At 34.9% G+C, this 20065-nt stretch overlaps 3 protein-coding genes and 1 pseudogene across 4 annotated transcripts; 2 read left to right on the forward strand and 2 right to left on the reverse strand.

Moving 5' to 3' along the window:
• Positions 1 to 2603: 2603 nt before the first annotated feature.
• Positions 2604 to 3220, reverse strand: LOC114392719. Its single transcript, XM_028353938.1, has 2 exons — positions 2986 to 3220; positions 2604 to 2901 (listed from the first exon to the last, which is right to left on the reverse strand). The coding sequence occupies exons 1-2, from the start codon at positions 3131 to 3133 to the stop codon at positions 2774 to 2776; spliced, it is 276 nt and encodes a 91-aa protein (XP_028209739.1). The 5' UTR covers positions 3134 to 3220; the 3' UTR covers positions 2604 to 2773.
• A 529-nt stretch (positions 3221 to 3749) lies between these two features.
• Positions 3750 to 7662, reverse strand: LOC114392826 (annotated as a pseudogene).
• A 397-nt stretch (positions 7663 to 8059) lies between these two features.
• On the forward strand, positions 8060 to 13161 carry LOC114392825 (serine/arginine-rich SC35-like splicing factor SCL28). 2 transcript variants are annotated; one of them, XM_028354054.1, is made up of 7 exons: positions 8060 to 8352; positions 8508 to 8585; positions 8719 to 8883; positions 8988 to 9049; positions 9171 to 9210; positions 11988 to 12194; positions 12847 to 13161. In XM_028354054.1, exons 1-7 carry the CDS (start codon positions 8171 to 8173, stop codon positions 12854 to 12856), a joined length of 744 nt encoding a protein of 247 aa, XP_028209855.1. In that variant the 5' UTR covers positions 8060 to 8170; the 3' UTR covers positions 12857 to 13161. The 2 variants fall into 2 exon arrangements, with proteins under 2 accessions (XP_028209855.1, XP_028209854.1); XM_028354053.1 differs by having other exon boundaries at positions 8061 to 8352; positions 11979 to 12194.
• A 1706-nt stretch (positions 13162 to 14867) lies between these two features.
• LOC114392810 (probable 1-deoxy-D-xylulose-5-phosphate synthase, chloroplastic) lies at positions 14868 to 18414 on the forward strand. The gene is made up of 10 exons (XM_028354034.1): positions 14868 to 15043; positions 15132 to 15266; positions 15346 to 15510; positions 15587 to 15737; positions 16082 to 16353; positions 16446 to 16719; positions 16836 to 17143; positions 17306 to 17587; positions 17685 to 17969; positions 18087 to 18414. The coding sequence occupies exons 1-10, from the start codon at positions 14927 to 14929 to the stop codon at positions 18234 to 18236; spliced, it is 2139 nt and encodes a 712-aa protein (XP_028209835.1). The 5' UTR covers positions 14868 to 14926; the 3' UTR covers positions 18237 to 18414.
• Positions 18415 to 20065: the final 1651 nt, after the last annotated feature.

Raw genomic sequence — 20065 nt, forward strand, 5'->3', positions numbered from 1 at the left:
CGTTGGGTCCCACGCATGATTAAATATAGTTGACGTTGGGTTCCGTGCATAATTAAATGAAGGAGTAATTCGTTGTTTTTTTTACCGAAGAGTAATTCGTTGTAAAATCTTAATTAGTTCAATGTTTAATTTCAAATTATCTTTTAATAATCAGTAAAGAATTTATTGAAATTCCAGTATTTACTAATTAACTTCACTATTAATTCTTTTAAAAAGCAATTAAATGGAGATCAACAAGCCCCTACTGTGGTTGGGTTGCATGGACAGCAGCATTTACAAGAGCGTCACTCTCTGTTACTAAACTATACTAATAGATGTTTAAGGTTAGTGTACATCCACTACAAAATATTAATTGATATTTTGTTTAGATTAAAATATTTCTATTTAATCAAGTTATTGAGATCATCATTAATCATCTATATTTGGATAATGGAGAGAGTCTATAAATTATGTTAAGTAGATATTTTTATTGATGAGTGGTCAGCTATTGACCTGAATACTAGTATCTATTTTGGACAGCAATAAAAATTTAATACACTAATAATTGTAAACAAGCGAATTACATGTCTGTATATAACTATTTTTATTTCTTTCATGAACCTTTAAGATGTAACTACTGTCATTTTTTCCTAAAAAAAACTATCACTACTTTTTTTAACTACTTTTTTTTTTTTTTTTTAAATAAAGATAGAAACACAAAGTACCTCTCTTTTTCACCTAGTTATATGTAAAGGTAATTGAGTATTTTGGTGTAAATATTTTTATACCCATTTCATCCATATAACTACATCCATTATTACTATTTTATCCCTATAATAACTATTATCTTCACACACCATCATTAACTTTCATTATCTTTCTTTTTATTTAAAAAATACATAAAAAATCAGTTAGGCACGAAATGTGTTTCCCCTAGTATTATATAATGGAAACATATCTCCATGAGAAATATTAGTAACTCTTTGTCTCTCTAAGACTCTATTTCTAAGATTTTCTCTAACGTGTTAATAGGTTTTTCTAATTTGATAATTCTTCCTAATTTATATAAATGAGAAGTAAAACTCATCAAAATTAATGATTTTCAATAAATTTTAACCAATCATAAAGTAAATCTCTAAGGAAGATTGTCATAAAAAGTATAGCTGCTGACGTACCTCTATTTCCATTATGCATCTAAACCAGGTTTTGTTTTTTGTTTTTTTGTTTTATATAGATTCAAGCATTCTCCTGTCCACAACTCGATCAGCACACCATTCGAGTATATTTTATTTTTATGTTAAACTTGACATGAAATGAATGATCCATTCCCTAACAAAAACCAACAAGACAGCAAGATGGTTGCCTAACCAGATATTGATAATTACATGTCTGTATGTACAAAAAAAAAAAAAAAAAACTCTCTAAACCAGATATTGATAATCATGGGCCACATATTCGTGGATTCACCTTAAACTATGATGTATTTTACATGAACCCCGTCTCCCCCACCAACAACGTGTAGTTAGTTTGTGGGAGAAAATAAGGTTAGTCAGTATATCCTATAAAGTAACACAATATAATTGCAGCAGTCCAGCAACATCAGCAATCTATACTCGATTATCATCATTGTCAGCTTCTGTTTCGTATGGAGGGAAATTGGCAACGTGTTTAATTTATTGATCAGAAAATTAGCTTGTGGTGGCACTCCTAAGCCATATCAGCCTCTACCAACCATGCAAGAATGCATAGCAGAAGGCTAAACAAGATCAAACTTTGATTGCCTTGGGCATGCCACCAGATCCAAACCCAAGCCAGCGTTCAAGATAGCTAAACATATTCCATTTATGCCACCACAGGCAGAATATAAAAACCCAGTAATGCAGTGATAATAGATGACAGAATCTTAGATCTCTGTCAAAAATCCTAAACGATAATATCCACATTTAACAGACCCTGACATCAAGCTGCTTAAGGTATAAGCCTCTTTTACATCCTGGGACATACTTCTCCCTTCTAAAGGAAAGGAACCTATACTTATAATGTAAGTTTTGAGGATCTGAATGAAGCAGAAGAGACCCAAAAAATTGTGAAAACCATTTAAAGGAAGAAAAAAAAAAACACCTCATCCTAGGCTAAATAGATATTCTAATGCATAAGCCTGAAGGAAACAATTGGTCCATGAGATGGACTTGCCTATTTCCATCTTACTCCTAATCCTATGAACCAAATCAACCTTTCCCTTCCCAAATTATTGAACTTTAAGAAGTCTCAATCTAATAAAGTTCATGGGTATTCTCAGTAATCTGGTTTTAGTCATCCAACCACACTAACTCCGTAACTCTTAAGAACTGCAACAGTTTGATGGTTTGATTACACTGAATATTAAAACTTTAAGCCAAGGTTCAATCAACAATCTTGCAATACTTTGAGTGCATAACACACACGAAGTTAAACAATCAGTGTCAGTGAATAACTGATGCCAATTTGATGAACAATTTGACTGAACGGATTAACTTTTTCATTGATTCATTACCAAATCCAAATTATTCACCCTTTCCCCCCCTTGAAAAAGGATAAATTATAACCCAAACACGTCATTACCCTTCCTTCCCAACACTTAAAAATACAAAAGAGGAAAACCCCTAAATCTAGAATATGATGGTCATTATGTAATTGAATAAGATTCGATTCGTCTACCTCATTATTGTCCGTATAAGATACAAACCAGATAAGCAAATCACAGAATCATGAAAGGAAAAAAAAAAGAAAATCTGGCTTACATGTATTTATCTAACTAAGCAAAAACTGTGGAAAGGGGTTTATGAAGAAGCAACTTTCTGTTATTAGCACGAATCCCTGAGTCAGACTCGTCGTGATACCAACCCACCGTTTTCTGAGCCTCCATGACGATTTGGGAAAGACCTGAAGTAGAGAAAGAAGGGTAATTGGAAGGAAAAAAAGAGAAGGGGAATTAAAGAGAGAGAATTTGGAAGAAAGGAGCCTAACCTTGTCTGACAGTTTGCTTGTTGTTGCGGATGTCGTGGACGGTGGCAGAGATTTTCCAATACAGAGGGCGACCGATGTAGAAGAGAAGAAGAAGCAGAAGCGCCACCACCACAATGCGGAACACAATCCTTGATGTCGCTGAACCCATTCCTTTCTCTATTCTCAATTAGACAACACAATAAGAACAAAACAAACCCTCTCTATCTCTCTCCTTTTCCTGTTTCTGCTGTTATACTTGTTACCACGTCACTAGTAATTATTTATTATTATAACTTATAAAAAAGGTAATCTATAACTATATATCAATAATTTAAAATAACATTATTATAACTATATTTTTTTATCTTTAAAGATATTTATGAATTATAAATTTTAAGGGTATAAAATAAATATTTATCCTATGGAAGAGAACTTTAGTTTTATCTAAATTTAAAATTATAAATTAGAGGAGTTAAATTTCTAATTTAACGTACTAGTTTGATTTGTAAGTATAATGAAAAGTGATATTATAAGTATATTTGAAAATTATTCTTATTTGTTTGCTCAACTCTTAGTTGTCTAAATTGAAACATTTGGGTGAACCACTACAATGACTACATTAAAAAACTGGACAAAACTAAATTTTTGCCGAAATTAATCTAAAAGAACTTGACTAGTAGTAATTGCACATGATCCTCCTGCTGGGACTTTTGGCACGGGCTGCGATTTGGGAACAACATTTGGAGGCAATTGCTGAATTTATCCATCCAAGCTTTGTTTCTCTATTTTCCTTCTATGAATTGATGCATGCCTGAACTTCTTCCAGTGTTTTTCCTTTGGTTTCTGGGACTAACTTTGCTACGAAAAGAATAGTCAAAAGAGAACATCCAGCATACAAAAATAAAGTACCTGGCCAAAATGATTTGAAATATATGTTACTACCAATTATTATTAATGTCATATGGAAAGTTGAAATAACTATGTTAACAAACTCTTCTTACCAGGAGAACTCCAACTCATTAGAAAGTTGAAAGTATATGAAACTACCCAAGATCCTAGCCAATTCACCAAAATCACCAAGCTTCCTGCAGTTCCCTTGACGTGTATGGGAAAGATCTGCAATGTGAAAACTAGTATTAGAACATTGCTTGAATTTTCCTATCAAACACCATCAACAGGAAAAGGAAAAAAAGAATGTTCATAAAGATATGCAAAATTAGTACTCAAAACCATTCAAATGTGTTTTGCCAAATGACTCGTACCTCAGAGATTATTATCCAAGGAACCGGTCCCATTCCAATTGAAAACGCCCCTACGTAGATCTGATTACAAGCAGTGCCAAAAAGGTGATGGAATTTCAGGTTAAACCGGACTTTGAGTTTAAAGATTACATAATTAACTACTGAATGACCCCAACAACATCTTCAGAAGAAGACTCACCAGCACGCCAGCAACTGCTAATATTGGTACCCAATCAAGCAATCAGCTCTGATCCTGATCCATGGAATAATAAATCAAAATTTTAGAATTGAGATATTCACACTAAATATTTGGAGAAAAAAATTATTATTAAAAGCTTGCCTTGAGAAAGAAAGCAACTCCAGTGATAAAGCAGCCTAAAAATGTCCCACTTGCTGAAGCCTACATGCATAAAGGCACTTGTTATTAGGCATCAAACGTCTTACTCCCCTTACTTTCTTTAGATGGCACTATTAAAAATTCAAATGCATGAAAAACAGATCTACCGTTATAAGTGGTCTTCTTCCAGACTTATCCATCAAAGTGGCTCCCAATACAGTGAATGGAACCTGGCATTCATTTTATCAGATGAAGTTGAAACCGATAATTGAGGCTATATAATTATACCATATATGATTATTAATTGTCTGTGAAATCCGTAGAAGGATCAGATGCATACAAGCATATGCTATGGAACCAATTTTTCCTGAAGAAAGACCTGCAAATCAAGTAGCAGCGGAATAAATAAGACAGAACAAGGAGCTATTTTGAGTTTTCAAAATCAGTATGTGATTTTCCTTACTTACCAGCTGCTACAAAAGTCTCGGCTGTATAAAACCCAATTCCATTAATTCCAACAGATTGTTGGCATACCATTAATCCAACTCCAATCTGAAATCATTACAAACTGTTAGAAACATCTGATTACTTGCACGCTCTGATTGAACTTCTGCTAGAAAAGTATGTTACTTACAACTATTGATCGCACATGTTTGCTTTGGAACAGGTCCATAAGCTTAGTTTTAGGAAGGCTTTGAAGAGTTTCAATATAATCCTATTCACAAAAAAGAGTCATCTCAGCTTATTAAGCATGTCAAATTGATTAGGGAACATTTTAAATATGCTCAATCAGTTAAGGGAGTTTAGGAAGTACAAGAATTTCATCAGCTTCTTGAGAAATATCAACATCTTTTCCCGAGTTTTCTTAAAGCTACTTGAAATTCTTTCTCGAGGTCAACCTTTGCCTGAAAGTAAAATTATTTTTAGTTTATTTGGAAGAAGAAAACAAAGGAAATGTTTGGTTTTAGATTCTAACTTAATGTTTACCAGCCATCTGGGAGACTCTGGGATAAAGTGCAAACCAATCAGCAACGAAAGGCAAGGCACAAGCCCTTCAAAGTTCAAGCCAAGACAACAGTGTGTCAGACCTTATCCCTCCATAACTGGTTAAAAAGCAACAATCAAAGCTAATATCATAACTTACCTGCTAGAGCTATCTGTCTCCAACTTAAGAAACTTCCTAATAAGAATGAGATTGATGCTCCAATAACAATCATAAGCTGCAGAACAATTAGAGTCAAGGTCAAAATGCATCTCAATGATACTTAACTTTTAGTCAAAGAAACAAACATGATGATTCTTGTTAGTCCCCCACCTGCTTTGTTGTTGCAAGTCCACCACGAAGATTTTTGGGTGCTATTTCAGCTATATATACAGGCACCTGTTCCATTTTGGTATTTTTTTACAACTTTGAAATATTATAATCAAGAAGCAACTTTTTGAACAAAACTAAACAAAATTTTATGGTTATACTGTTATAATTAGTTACCACTTACCACGAATGAGATAACTCCAATTCCATATCCTGTGCAAAATCTTCCCAGGTCAAGTGAGTAAGGATCCTGTAGTTGATAGAATAACACAAGTGAAACCTCAGTTCCATTTTCCAACATTTTTCTAAAGATGAATTTGTTGCAGAAGATGAATACCTTCGAGAAGAAAACAGCTAGCCATCCTGTTATGCAAAATCCTGTTGACATTCTCATTGCCTGTTTCTCAATAAAAATCAAGGCTTATGAATACTGAAAGGCCTTATAAAGTGCATAAATTAATCTAGAATTTATATTTCACATACCCCTTTCCGGCCAATGAAATCCATAATCCGACCACTTGTTATAGCCCCAAGCATTGTACCAATTGTTACTAAAGAACCAAACACGGAAAACTGCATCCCCCGCAAAACAATATTAGTTGTCTTTAATTCAGATAATATGGTATAAATCATTTGTCAATAAGAAGAGGAAACTAAAATATTAACCTCAGCAAGAGATAGATTAAGATCTTCCCTGATAGCTGCTTGAGTGGAAGCTGAATAGCCCACCCACCAAAATAATAATTTGAGCTAAAGATACAATCTTTTTTTTTTTCTTTTGATTTTTTAGTGTAACTTTGGTTTGGTCCCTACCCAGAAAACAAACACAAAAAATATTAACCTCAGCAAGAGATAGATTAAGATCTTCCCTGATAGCTGCTTGAGTGGAAGCTGAATAACCCACCCGCCAAAATAATAATTTGAGCTAAAGATACAATCTTTTTTTTTTTCTTTTGATTTTTTAGTGTAACTTTGGTTTGGTCCCTACCCAGAAAACAAACACAAAAAATGAAACAGACATTTAGTGCACAGTGTTTTCAGAAATTTTCTTTCTTGAGCCTTGCACCGCACTTCAGTATATTGTTTATCACTTAGAAAATAAAGAGACTCGCATGGTTTTAGCGATCATATACAATTTTCAGAAAGCTTAAAGATACTTACACAAGTTCCAAATGAGAAAGAACCACAAACAGCAACAAATGTGCTAAACAGAACCATTCCGATGGATCCCTTTTCCACTATTGTATTAGATTCAACATCTTTACAGGCAGCAGCAGCATCCTTCCCATGTTGAATGAAGGGATCTTGCAAACCCTGAATCCAATTGGCTTCTCCATTATCAACAGCCTTGTGCTCCTCTAACACAGTGGACATGCAAAAACATGACGAGTTTGAGGTGGTATTTATAGTACGTGTTTGGCTAAAAGATAAATTATTTTAGAAATCTTATATCTAAAATCTAAATACTGGTCTTCTATTAATTTATGAAGTTAGTGGTTTGAATGGTATTGATAGGAACGAAAACACTACAGGATCGAATGCCGTTAGAGGTAGACCAGCTGGCAGTGAGGGAGTGGGTAGCATTTAATAGGAATATGCTTGGTAGAATAATTCTGTTATAGGAGTAGTGCGTGTGTCTCTGTAGCATCTCGAATGCTGTAACGAAGGTTATATATTGAGCCATGATTGTATGAAAAAGGCAGAAAGAAATACAACTTCCTTTTCCATTTCTTCCTTCTTGTGCTCTGGAGGTTCCTAGGCTTTTCTCTCCCCTCTTCTGTTTAGGTTCCTAACATGTATCTTGATTGTTTTGAAACATCTATCCTGTAATTAATTTTTATTATAAGGTAAGTGTATTTGAAAAATGCAATATAAGTTTAATGAATTTAAAAAGGTTTTGCTTGATTTCTTTCTCACTCTTTAATCTCAATTTTTTTTTTTAAAAAAATTTAATTCTATACTACTCAATAACTAATTTTTCGTCCAAAATTTATTGTTTTAAAAATTGTTTAATCATTTGTTATTTGTATTTTGTAATAATTTTGGTTATTAATTTTTGTCAATAAATTTGAAAAGGTTGGTAAGCGGTGCGGGGAGTGTCGTGGAATGGGCCTAAGGCTAAGATTACCCGGATTTAATTAGACCCGCAAGAGGTCAGTCAACTAAACCGGAGCGGGTCGAATACACTTATTTAGTTATTTTAATCCAAACGCTAGTGGTTTCCTTTTGTCGCATCGCTTCGCTCCCTACCCTTGGGCTAGGGTTTTACTTGTGCGTCTTCTCCGAAAGCAAGCTAGGGTTTGTCCGTGTGGCAGAATGGGAAGGTATCGAAGCCGGAGCAGGAGCTATAGCCCCCGGCGGCGAAGCAGGAGCCCACCGGCACCGCGCGGACGGAACCGCTATGTCGACGATCGCTACGGTGACAGCAGGTCTTACAGAGACCGCCGCTCACCTCTTCCTTCCGGCTTGCTTGTTCGCAATCTTCCCCTTGATGCCAGGTCACCTCCTTTCTCACTTTCTTTTTTTCCTTCTTTCCACTATCGCATTGTACTTGCTTGATGAACTCTTTCTTCTATTTCGTCACACTCTGTTAAGTTTATTGAATGTGAAGGAAATAAAGAAATCAAAGTCAAATTTTCGATTTGTATTGCAGGCCTGAGGATCTTAGGATCCCATTTGAGCGCTATGGTCCTGTGAAGGATGTTTATCTACCTAAAAATTACTACACTGGGTAATTTCTGCTTTTCTATCAATACAACCTGCTTCTGCTAGGCTTGTTGCTCTCTCACCTATCTCGTACATTGCTTTTTTATAAATGCATTTTGCTTTCACAACTTTGAAATTCAATTGAATTGATTTTGTAGTGAGCCTCGCGGCTTTGGATTTGTGAAATATCGATATGGTGAAGATGCAGCTGAGGCAAAGCAACATCTTAATCATACTATCATTGGTGGACGTGAAATAAGGATTGTTTTCGCTGAGGAAAACAGGAAAACTCCTCAAGAAATGCGTGTTAACACTCGAGGAAGGTGTGACTAGTTTGATTTGCTAATTGATTTCAATTTTGCAATATTGGAAATCTACTCCGATGGACTTTTTAAAATTGAACCTTTCTTTTTGTGTTTGTTATAAGTGGTCGATATGGAGGTGGTAGAAGGAGGAATCATACTAGATCCCCACGACGCCGATATCGTTGTCAGTTTAACTACCCATCTCTATTTCATTTTCATATTGTAATAATTTTCAGTTTTTATTTTGGGTTTTAATCTTTCTACTCGAAGCTATTCCTTGTTTATCATACATGTTATTTTTGCAGCATATTCTCGGTCTCCATCACCAGCTAGGGATGATTCAAGGTATGAATTTTACACAATAAATAGCTAATTAATTTAAATTGTGAAAAATTCCAAATTTTATTACTGAGCAATATCATAATTTTTGGGTATTATGTATGAATCAATGCCTAGTTTTCACTATAATGACGGTGGTGCTACATTTTCTAGTATTTAGGTACTGAAATATTATTTATAGAACTTAAGAAAATACGTGCATTTTCTTAGCATTGAGTGTTTTTATTTGAGCTGCAATATGACAGTTTTCTAATCGCCACAAGTGATTGATGTATTAATGAGATGTTTGGTTGAATTATGATCAAAGTTGCTCAGAGAGCTGTAGGTGGTGAAAGTAGATCTGCTGTTTGTACCCTTTTCCTGTTTTCTTAGTGTAAATAAAAACTATCCAATTGGAGTTTGGTAGATGCTAGCTGATTTTATCACACTATTATTTTATAGATTTCTTGTTTCTGTTGCAACTTATTTGTCTGTTGAAGTTAAGATTATATGATATTCTTACTGACCTGAATCTGTTTTAGGCCTTTGAGTAATACATTATCTGTAACATACACACCTTAAATATCTCTTTGAACTGGATGTCTTCTTTTTTATTGTAAATGGTGCTGGTGCATTGTACCTTACTTTTAAGCTGTTTATGTTGCTGCCAGTGTTGTCAATAGTGGATCGCAGAAAATAGCAGAAAGCTGAAAATCTGCTATAGAATATAGCGGAAGCCACATAGCGGTTGAAATAGAATATATATAACAATTAAATATGTATAAAAAAAGCATGCTATATGCAAAAAAAAGAAGCTGGGCAAACATTAACATAATATTATCTCAAAAGTTAAATTGTTCAAGACAAAATATGTTCGTTCTCCTCTGCCCCTTTCCCAATATAATCAAAAAATGCTATAAACAGCTGAAAGCTAATTAGCTAAACAAGTCCTAGTGAGGCACATAATTAAAATAAGCTAATTAGCTAAAAAGTCCCAATAAGGCATATAATCAAAAAAAGCTAAAAGTGTCAAGAAAACATCTATTCATTGTGCTCTGCCCCTGCCCCTGCCCCTGCCCCTGCCCCAGCATCAAGAAAACAGAGGAAGAAGAAGAAGAAAGAAGTTAAAATGCTGGACGAAGAAGAAGAAAGAAGTATTAAACAAAAGAGAAAAAAAGTTATCTTACCTGTAAAAAAACAGAGGCTGGACGAAGAAGAAGGCTACATCAGAGGAAATGGGAGGTTCTAGAATGCTCTTGAAAAAACTCGTGAAGTAGAAGTAGAACTGAAGTTGAAATGGTAGTGTTGGGCCCAAGTCCATGAGTAAAGGTAAAAAGAATAGAGTAAAAAGTAAAATGAATTTTAACTTTTAACAAAGTCAATAAGTAAGGCTACTGTTGGGCCCTTGTGTGCATTCTGCGAGCCCAAAACCACTGCAATCCGAACTGCCCCAATTCCGCATCTGCTCCGACCCTGTTTCCTCTTTCAGCAGTCAGCACGATGAACCCTAAATGTGCAGTTGCCGTCGCTGTTGATGCAGTTTCTCTCCGGATTCATCCTTGTCGGAAACTGACTATGTACAGCCGTGACCCAACGTGGTTCCGTGACGCCATCACGATTGCGTTTTCTCCAAAACCTGCTACACTATAGCATGATAGCGCCGCGATAGCCGCTATTTGACAACACTGGTTGCTGCACAATGGAATGAAACTAATGTCTTTTGGTGTGAGTCATAGATGTATTTCATTTATATTGTTTTGTTGCCAACTTTCAATCTTGTCCTTTGCTAGACATTCAAAGTGACTAGCTGATTTATGTTGATGTTGATAATTGTGCCATTCCCTTGTTCAACTAGAGTATACTTTGCAGGTTTACTTACAATTAGAACGGCTTCCAATCATTTGACCTTGACAACAGTCCTTGAATGTGTTTTAATGAATTGAATGATATCTGCTTATGGTCTTCTTTATGCAGATAATAAAGTGAAATTGGAAGACTTTAAAGATGGATTAATAAAGATTAACGAGTAAAGAGGCTTAAAGTGATGCGCTACTTGCTTATGTAGCTATCAAAGACTCCATAAGAAATATCCATATCAAATTTGCCTTTTTGTGCCAGTGGCATGGGCTTTCCCTACTTTGTGGTATTTGGTTTGTGGCTGAAGAAATGGTTCAAATGAGTACTCTTTTCCGATTCCCTTTATAAAATTTCTGTGAGGAAGATTTTATTTAGTTTAATATCTTGTTTTGCGTATACTATCCAGTTAAGAAAGAATATAAAGCTTATAGTTGGCCAAAGAAAATCACATCTTCAAAGAATGGAAGCCAAAGTTTATACGGGTAGAGATATGATGACATTGTGCAAGAAAGATAGTTGTGATTTTAGAAAGTTGGACAAAGAGAGCTATGAAGTTACCAGATGCTGATCTTGCAGTACATCATTCATAACTCTCAGTGTTTGGATCCAAGTGTCATATATTTGTCCAGAAACTATGGAAAGAAAGGTACAGGTACAGGTCATATTTTGGCTAATTAGATTTTGAAGAGGAAGTAAGTATTAGTTATCACTTATGAAACAAATTAAAATTTTGGTTTGAGTGATTGTGTGCTTAATTATGTGTATTCTGTTGAAAACTTGTAGTTGCACATATTCAGATCTCTATTGATTTATAAGATGCTTATGGTTGGTATTCTCTCCCTTTTTAATGTGTGGTATATGTAATTGTGTTGTTTTAGCTATTTTTATTAACTTTGGTTTGGATAATGATGAATCCTCACTGACGTGATGACATATAGGGACGGCAGGGGTAGGGATGATTATTATTCTCCTGAGCGATCAAGATCTTATTCTAGGTCTCTCTCTCCCAGTGGTGGGAAGGACTACAGGAAGTCCCCTCGTCTTAGGGAGAATGGTCGGAGTCCTAATGACAAGAAGGATCAGACACCCAGCAGATCCGAGAGTCCTAGGGGCAATGATCGTAGTCCTTCAAGGTCTCGTTCACGGTCATACAGGTATGAATTTTATTTTTATTGATTGAATATATGGCATAATTCCAATTATAGTTACATCAAATTTCTGTTAGTCAGAATACAATCTTTAAGAGTTTGAAGCAGTTAGAATTCTGGAAATATAATCAGGTAGTAGGGTCACATAGTTACAAATAAGACTCCTCAACAGTAGAGATGAATATAATCATTAATTAATCCTTGCACTTTAGATTTTAGAATCAGACTCATTAACTTTTAAGTACTTAATCTCAAATATTGGAGACTACAGCACTTTATAGTTGGGGATTTTAGTACTAAATGTAAAACATTTAAACAAACAAACTAACAAGTGTCATTTCTCTTTCCTTCTGAGGCTAAACACTAATAATTAACTCTTTTATAAGTTAAAGTTTGCTGTTAGTATATTAGTAATGAATATTTTGTCAGAATGTTGTACATTAATCACTCATCAGGAAATTCATGTTCTGAAATCGGACATGTATTTTTTAGATTGGTTTGCCTTGAAGTTCAAATATGCCTATTCTATTCTATTTTTGAAGCAAACACTATTTTTTTGTTTGAATAAATGATATCTTGTAGAATTACACACGGATTTGTATTTTAAGCCTCATTGAAATTGAAATCAGTCTTTGATTAGTTGTTTCTCCTTCTGCAGTCCACGCTGATTTGTGAGCAGGCAGAGATTGGAATGTGGAATGTGGAATGTGGTTAATTCGGTCTTTCCTGTGACCACATACTGTAGCTAAAACTCAGACATTTTGAAAGATACAAAAATTGTAGCTAAGCAAAGTCTGTGATGTTAATATTAGTATTCCGTAGGTGACAGACACCCCCATCAGAAGGTAGTTTGACTTGGTGTGTCATTTTGGATGACTCAGATTAGACTTTTTCATCAGTTTACAAATTTTCGGATACTTGTTCATGGATTATTTCTATATTTATTTATATGGTTGGTTCATCGTTATAAGCTTAAATGTTTCTACTTCAAAGTTAACGTTTAAAGGAAGAGTTTTAAAAATAAAATAGAAAGTATTTCTTATTCCAAAGTTTCTTAGGAGTTCTCAAGTGTGCAGTTTTCTATTTTTATTTCTTTCTTTCAAGTTATTTCACTTAGTTTTGAAGTTACATTTTTTCCATTTTTTTAATAAAAATATAAGATTATCAATTTTTAAGGTTTATTAAATGTGTTTGTTTGAGTTTTTGTTTTTATGGAAGTAAAGAGTTTAATAGATATGCACCCTTTGTAAGGAAAATTTTAAACTATTAATTAGTCCTGGCATGCATTTTAAGAGATTATTATCAAAGTCAAATTTAATATATATGATGATGATTTGTAATTGAATGGTGTTTTTTTTTAACAGGCTGCTTTTGAATTTTTTTGAAAAAAAGCTTGATCATAAACTAAATTTCTAACTTGTTATCTATTTACGCTGGGAGTTTGGAGAGCACAAATGTCCTGGTTTAGCAAGTGGCAATAGTGCATGACTTGTCATTGTTCATAATAATGTTAAAAAGTAAATTTTAATTTATCAATCGTCCTATGTTACTATGTATTTGTTGGTTTTATACTTCATTATTATTCTTGCAAGAAAATGAAAATACTTCATTATTCTGCTTACTCTTTTTCCCCCTTGATTAACTGTATTTGTTTTTTCCGTGCATATGCATGGGATTTTAGACACTCTATTGGTGTAAGTAGTGTTAATTTATGTTGAACTTAGTCATATTTAAGCGAATTACAAACATTATGATAGGTTTAATCTAATTGGGTGAGTGGAGTGAACTTTATAATTCGTACGTAGCCACGATGACTAGAGTAGTCAACCTTGCCTAGTGGACAAGAATTTTCAGTTTGACTCTTTTAGACACCTTGCCGGAAAAAATAAACCGAAATCTAGTTTTTTTTTTTTTTGGAATGCAAAAGAAGTGTTTTTATTTTTTATTTTATCAAAAGCACAGGTGGTTTCACACTTGTCTCTTTGGAATTTGATATTTGATTTGAGAATGGAGTTGTGATGGAAGGTACTACTTGATCCACAGTGAAAAAAAAAATAGGTGAATGTCAAATATAAATCAAAGATATATCATTAAATTTTTTTTCTTTTAATTATACTAGTCAATATATATTAATTTATTTTCTTTGTTTACATTTTATGTATCCATCATTTGAATTGTAATTTATAGAACTGTGATGAAATGTTTATGATAATATAAAAGAAATTAAGTATAATATTAGTATTTTGGAAGCGTAGGAGTACCTAATAAGAACATGTAAAATTAATTCCACTAATATAAATTAATGATTGATTTTGTTTATCGTTTTTTTTACATTTTTATGAAATAAATTTTATATTTTAAGAGCGCAATTATTATCGAATTAGATATTAAAAAGACAAATAATTTTTTACTTTTATAGAATATGAAGAGTTGAACGTACACACGACATATAAGAAAAGAAGCATTAAAAATGGTGCATTGTGAGGAAAGGAACAAAGAAGGACGGTGAGTGATGTGATGTGTTGTGTAGAAACGCGGCATGGGAAATTGGCATACCCATTATCCGTCTATCCAATGAATCTATCCACTTATGATTTCCGGTGGCGTGGCCCAATGGCCCAATGACACAACACATCACATCACTACTCAGCACCACGCTTCTTATTTATTTGTTGCAGCAAACGTAGAATCAAATCAATCCCTCCTGCGTTCTTCAATTTATTTTCTTTCTGCTTCTCATGGATCTCTCCTCACTCTCTTCATACCGCACTGTCGGAGTAACACCTTCTGATCCTCGAAAATCACTTCCTCAATGGGGTCTTCATTTCCTCTCCTACACTCACAGGCTCAACCAGGTTACTGCCATTTATGAATGCAATGCCTCCTCTTTTATAACTACCTTTGTTTATTGCTGAATTAGTCAATGGGTGTATATATATTTAGATTAAGAAAAGGTCAAGTGGGGTATATGCATCACTATCCGAGAGAGAGAGAGGAGAGTATTATTCCCAGAGACCGCCAACTCCGCTACTAGACACCGTCAACTATCCTATTCATATGAAAAATCTCTCTACCAATGTACGCTGCTCACTCTAACTCAAACCCATCTACATTATAATATTATATAATGGTTATGTCAAAGGATTGATTGATGCAGGAGCTGAAACAACTCGCAGATGAACTGCGTTCTGATGTTATTTTCAGTGTTTCTAGAACTGGGGGCCATTTGGGCTCAAGTCTTGGTGTGGTGGAACTCACCGTTGCACTCCACTATGTCTTTAATGCCCCTCAGGACAAGATACTCTGGGACGTTGGTCACCAGGTTGGTTTGGTTGTCAACTTCCTGCTACTTTTGCTTTACTTGTTCTAAATTGGACAACCTTGTTTGAATTTTGCAGTCTTACCCGCATAAGATACTCACCGGTAGGAGGGACAAGATGCATACCATGAGGCAGACAAATGGCTTGTCTGGCTTCACCAAACGTTCCGAGAGTGAATTTGATTGTTTTGGCACTGGTCACAGCTCCACCACTATTTCAGCCGGACTTGGTACTCATTCTGTCTGCTCTCTGTCTTTCAACTTTCAATTAAAGAATTGCTTAAATAAAAAAAATGAGTAAGACAGTTTATGTACTATCATCTAATTACAAATTGTGATGTAGGATAAATTTATTGACTTTTATAATAATTATTTTTAAAACTCATACTTATCATCGTGTTTTTTGACTGGTTAACTGTGTAAAGACTTTTACATTAATGGTGCATACAAATTAAATTCAAAATATTACATGAATGATATAATTGGAAGATGGTATTATGGGCTTGTTCTTTCCTGTTTAACATTGGGAGTTTGTGATTTGGCTTTAACTTTTGAAGTTTTATCGAATCAACAGGAATGGCTGTTGGGAGAGATCTGAAGGGAAGAAAGAATAACGTGGTTGCTGTTATAGGTGATGGTGCCATGACAGCAGGCCAAGCTTATGAAGCCATGAACAATGCTGGATATCTTGATTCTGACATGATTGTTATTCTAAATGACAACAAACAGGTCTCTTTACCAACTGCTACTCTTGACGGACCCATACCACCTGTAGGAGCCTTGAGTAGCGCTCTCAGTAGATTACAATCAAATAGGCCTCTTAGAGAATTGAGAGAGGTTGCCAAGGTGAGTGATGCAAGTTCATGAGTTTATCAACGAGGGATGTGCAGCCACAAAGTATTATTGATACTGAGTCTTGACATAATGATATTTTATAGGGAGTTACTAAACGAATTGGAGGTCCTATGCATGAATTGGCTGCAAAAGTTGACGAGTATGCTCGTGGCATGATCAGTGGTTCTGGATCATCACTTTTTGAAGAGCTTGGACTCTACTATATTGGTCCTGTTGATGGTCATAACATAAATGATCTTGTTGCCATTCTCAATGAAGTTAAAAGCACTAACACAACCGGTCCTGTATTGATCCATGTTATCACTGAAAAAGGCCGTGGATACCCATATGCAGAAAAGGCAGCTGACAAATACCATGGTAAAGGAAGAATTACTAAATTTTTAATTTTCATAATCTGAAAAAAAATGTTTGTTACCTATAGGCTTTGACTTGCTGTATTCCTCACGGACATATGACTTGGTTTGATTTTGCAGGGGTTACCAAGTTTGATCCACCAACTGGGAAGCAATTCAAATCCAAGGCTACCACTCGGTCTTATACAACATACTTTGCTGAAGCTTTGATTGCAGAAGCCGAAGCTGACAAAGACGTTGTTGCAATCCATGCTGCTATGGGAGGTGGAACTGGCATGAATCTCTTCCATCGCCGTTTCCCAACAAGATGCTTTGATGTGGGGATAGCAGAACAGCATGCTGTTACATTTGCTGCAGGTCTGGCTTGTGAAGGTCTTAAACCTTTCTGTGCAATTTACTCATCATTCATGCAGAGGGCTTATGACCAGGTAGGATAACTACTCCTCTCCTTACATAGGAAAAATTTCTGCTCTATGATCTGTTAAATGATAAGACAATGAATTTTAGTGGTCAAGACATGATCAATATACCACCATAACATTAACTTAAAAATCAATTCTGAAAGCATGTGTTCCATCTCCATTCTACAGGTGGTGCATGATGTGGATTTGCAGAAGCTGCCTGTAAGATTTGCAATGGACAGGGCTGGATTAGTTGGAGCAGATGGTCCCACACATTGTGGTTCTTTTGATGTCACATTTATGGCATGCCTGCCTAACATGGTGGTGATGGCTCCTTCTGATGAAGCCGAACTTTTCCACATGGTTGCCACTGCAGCAGCCATTAATGATCGACCTAGTTGTTTCCGATATCCAAGGGGAAATGGCATTGGTGTTCAACTACCAACTGGAAATAAAGGAACTCCTCTTGAGGTAAAGTCAGGATTATATCCCCATACACATCCTCGTAGAGACTATTAGGAATAGTTTTGCAAATCCATTTGATGTTTTTGTTATCATATTGTATCAGATTGGGAAAGGTAGGATATTGATTGAAGGGGAAAGAGTGGCTCTCTTGGGCTATGGATCAGCTGTTCAGAACTGTTTGGCTGCAGCTTCCTTAGTGGAACATCATGGTTTGCGTGTAACAGTTGCTGATGCACGTTTCTGCAAACCACTGGATCGTTCCCTGATTCGCAGCCTGGCAAAATCACATGAGGTTTTGATTACAGTTGAAGAAGGATCAATTGGAGGATTTGGTTCTCATGTTGCTCAGTTCATGGCCCTTGATGGCCTTATAGATGGCAAATTGAAGGTAAGGAACCAAAAAAAAAAATTCATTGTGAACTATTAGTATTGTGCATCTTTGAATTTTCTATGAACATTTTACTAGCTGCCCAAAACTCATAAGCTTTGCATGACATCTATGCAGTGGAGGCCAATAGTTCTTCCGGATCGTTATATCGACCATGGATCACCTGCTGACCAATTGTCTTTAGCCGGTCTTACACCATCTCACATAGCAGCAACAGTGTTCAACATACTAGGACAAACAAGAGAGGCACTAGAGGTCATGTCTTAGAAATATTAAGGGGTTCAATTTTTCACTTTACACGATGTACAATGCATAACATGATTCACCACGTGTAATATAATATGAAAAAGTAATGTAATACTGTGAAATTTTGAAGTATATGATGCAGGTCGTCATATGGTAAAACAACTAGTTATAAAGGAGAAAAATCTGAACTTTTATGTAAGTGCAAAAGAATAGCCTTTCTGACATGGTCTAAACTGAATTTGAAATCTGACGTGAAGATGAAGAAAGCAAACATTGCTAATTTGCTGTGGAAATTGGTTCATGGCAAACAAACACTGCCTTTGTCTTTGTTGGTATAAATGTCTGCCAGAGTCAAAGCTTGACCTATAAAATTGACCTTATCGAAGTTTCAGATTTCGTCACCTATAAAATTAAATAACTCTCTTCCCCCCCACCTAAAACAAAGATGATGGAAATATTATGAGGATCTCACAAATTAAGAAGCATACTTGTCTTGCCCTCTCTTCTCTTATTTTATCTGTTCTAGAGATTGGACTCTATTTATACTTAACCCGATTAAGTTTAAAAAAAAGGCGTTTTTTTTAATTGACATGATAAATTCATTAGCACACATAATAATTTGCAAATAAATATTAAAGATAATTCTGCAATGGTCTAATTAGTTGTAATTAACATATTTCAAACTGGACCAAAATGGACCATGAGATTAGTTATTTCATCTTTGTAGTTTCTAGTACTTGAGTCATAATGTCTGTAAGTTATATTTATTATATATTTCTATGCTGACATTATACCTATGAAATCCTTTACAATTCTTTTGTCTTAGTCACCTTTTTGGTTCACGATAATTGAGTAACTTGGATTCAAATTCAAAAATTTCTTATTAATAGGTAATTTATAAATTCTTGCCGAGGCTAGAAGTTTTTCTTGACCTTAAAAGCATTCACGAGATATATATGTATGACATGATGACAAAGTGCACTATGAATTAATGTGCGGTGCATATAGCTTAATGTTCAGTTTGGTGCTAATCTAGTGCGCTTTTTTAGTTTAGTAGGAAGCGCGCGGCTAAAACTTTGCACACGTAAATTAAGAACATGAGGAGGACAAGTGGACAACCCATGAAATGCATCACATGTGTCCCAATCCTTCAATGCCAACAAAAAAAAGAAGAAAAAAAGCTACATCTATAAATAAACAAATCAAGATGTCAACTACCATGTCATATGGTACAATTAGAAAGGAGTTTATTTCTTTAAAATAAAGTCTTGGTTTGAGTTTGGTGAAAGAAAAAAAAATAAGAAGGATAAATCACCTATTTCTGTTTGAATAAAAATGGGACGACAAAATTCTTTTTAGTTCTTTCCCTAAAAAATATATGGGACGACAAAAGTAGCCTCCCTTGATTTTCATATATATCTTTTTTGATGTAGGTACATATATGAACATGATAAAAAGTAAAATGATTTTATACAGTATCACGTATATGGCGTTAATTTATTTGACTCTAAAAGTCGTAGAGATCGAAGAGGATGACCTTACAAATACAGCATTATATATCAAAGAATGATATGAATAATCGAAACTATCTAATATTAATAAACCCCTACATTACTGCACATGCATTTGGGTTCTCATCACTGAACATCATCATGGTTTGGATGTTTATGCAACTATCATTTTCAGGCGCGAACTGATGCATTATAACAAGTTTATCCGATTCGTCGTCTGGCTCTTCATGATCATCCATCTTAGACACAATCTCCACTTTCTTTCCCGTTTTCTTCTTCAATTTTTCCAATACTTTCATGGGATCAATCCGACCCGTCACCACCACCTGGTGTTCGTTC

The sequence above is a fragment of the Glycine soja genome, chromosome 17, assembly GCF_004193775.1.
Source record: "Glycine soja cultivar W05 chromosome 17, ASM419377v2, whole genome shotgun sequence".
Lineage (NCBI taxonomy): Eukaryota > Viridiplantae > Streptophyta > Magnoliopsida > Fabales > Fabaceae > Glycine > Glycine soja.

Coding starts and splice junctions, on each gene's coding strand:
- LOC114392810 (XM_028354034.1), top strand. CDS start 14,927: ATGGATCTCTCCTCACTCTCTTCATACCGCACTGTCGGAGTAACACCT. Junction 15,511..15,586: donor TCTGGGACGTTGGTCACCAG/GTTGGTTTGGTT, acceptor TGAATTTTGCAG/TCTTACCCGCATAAGATACT. Junction 15,738..16,081: donor CACTATTTCAGCCGGACTTG/GTACTCATTCTG, acceptor TCGAATCAACAG/GAATGGCTGTTGGGAGAGAT.
- LOC114392719 (XM_028353938.1), bottom strand. CDS start 3,133: ATGGGTTCAGCGACATCAAGGATTGTGTTCCGCATTGTGGTGGTGGCG. Junction 2,902..2,985: donor CAAGCAAACTGTCAGACAAG/GTTAGGCTCCTT, acceptor TCTCTACTTCAG/GTCTTTCCCAAATCGTCATG.
- LOC114392825 (XM_028354053.1), top strand. CDS start 8,171: ATGGGAAGGTATCGAAGCCGGAGCAGGAGCTATAGCCCCCGGCGGCGA. Junction 8,353..8,507: donor AATCTTCCCCTTGATGCCAG/GTCACCTCCTTT, acceptor TTTGTATTGCAG/GCCTGAGGATCTTAGGATCC. Junction 8,884..8,987: donor CGTGTTAACACTCGAGGAAG/GTGTGACTAGTT, acceptor GTTTGTTATAAG/TGGTCGATATGGAGGTGGTA.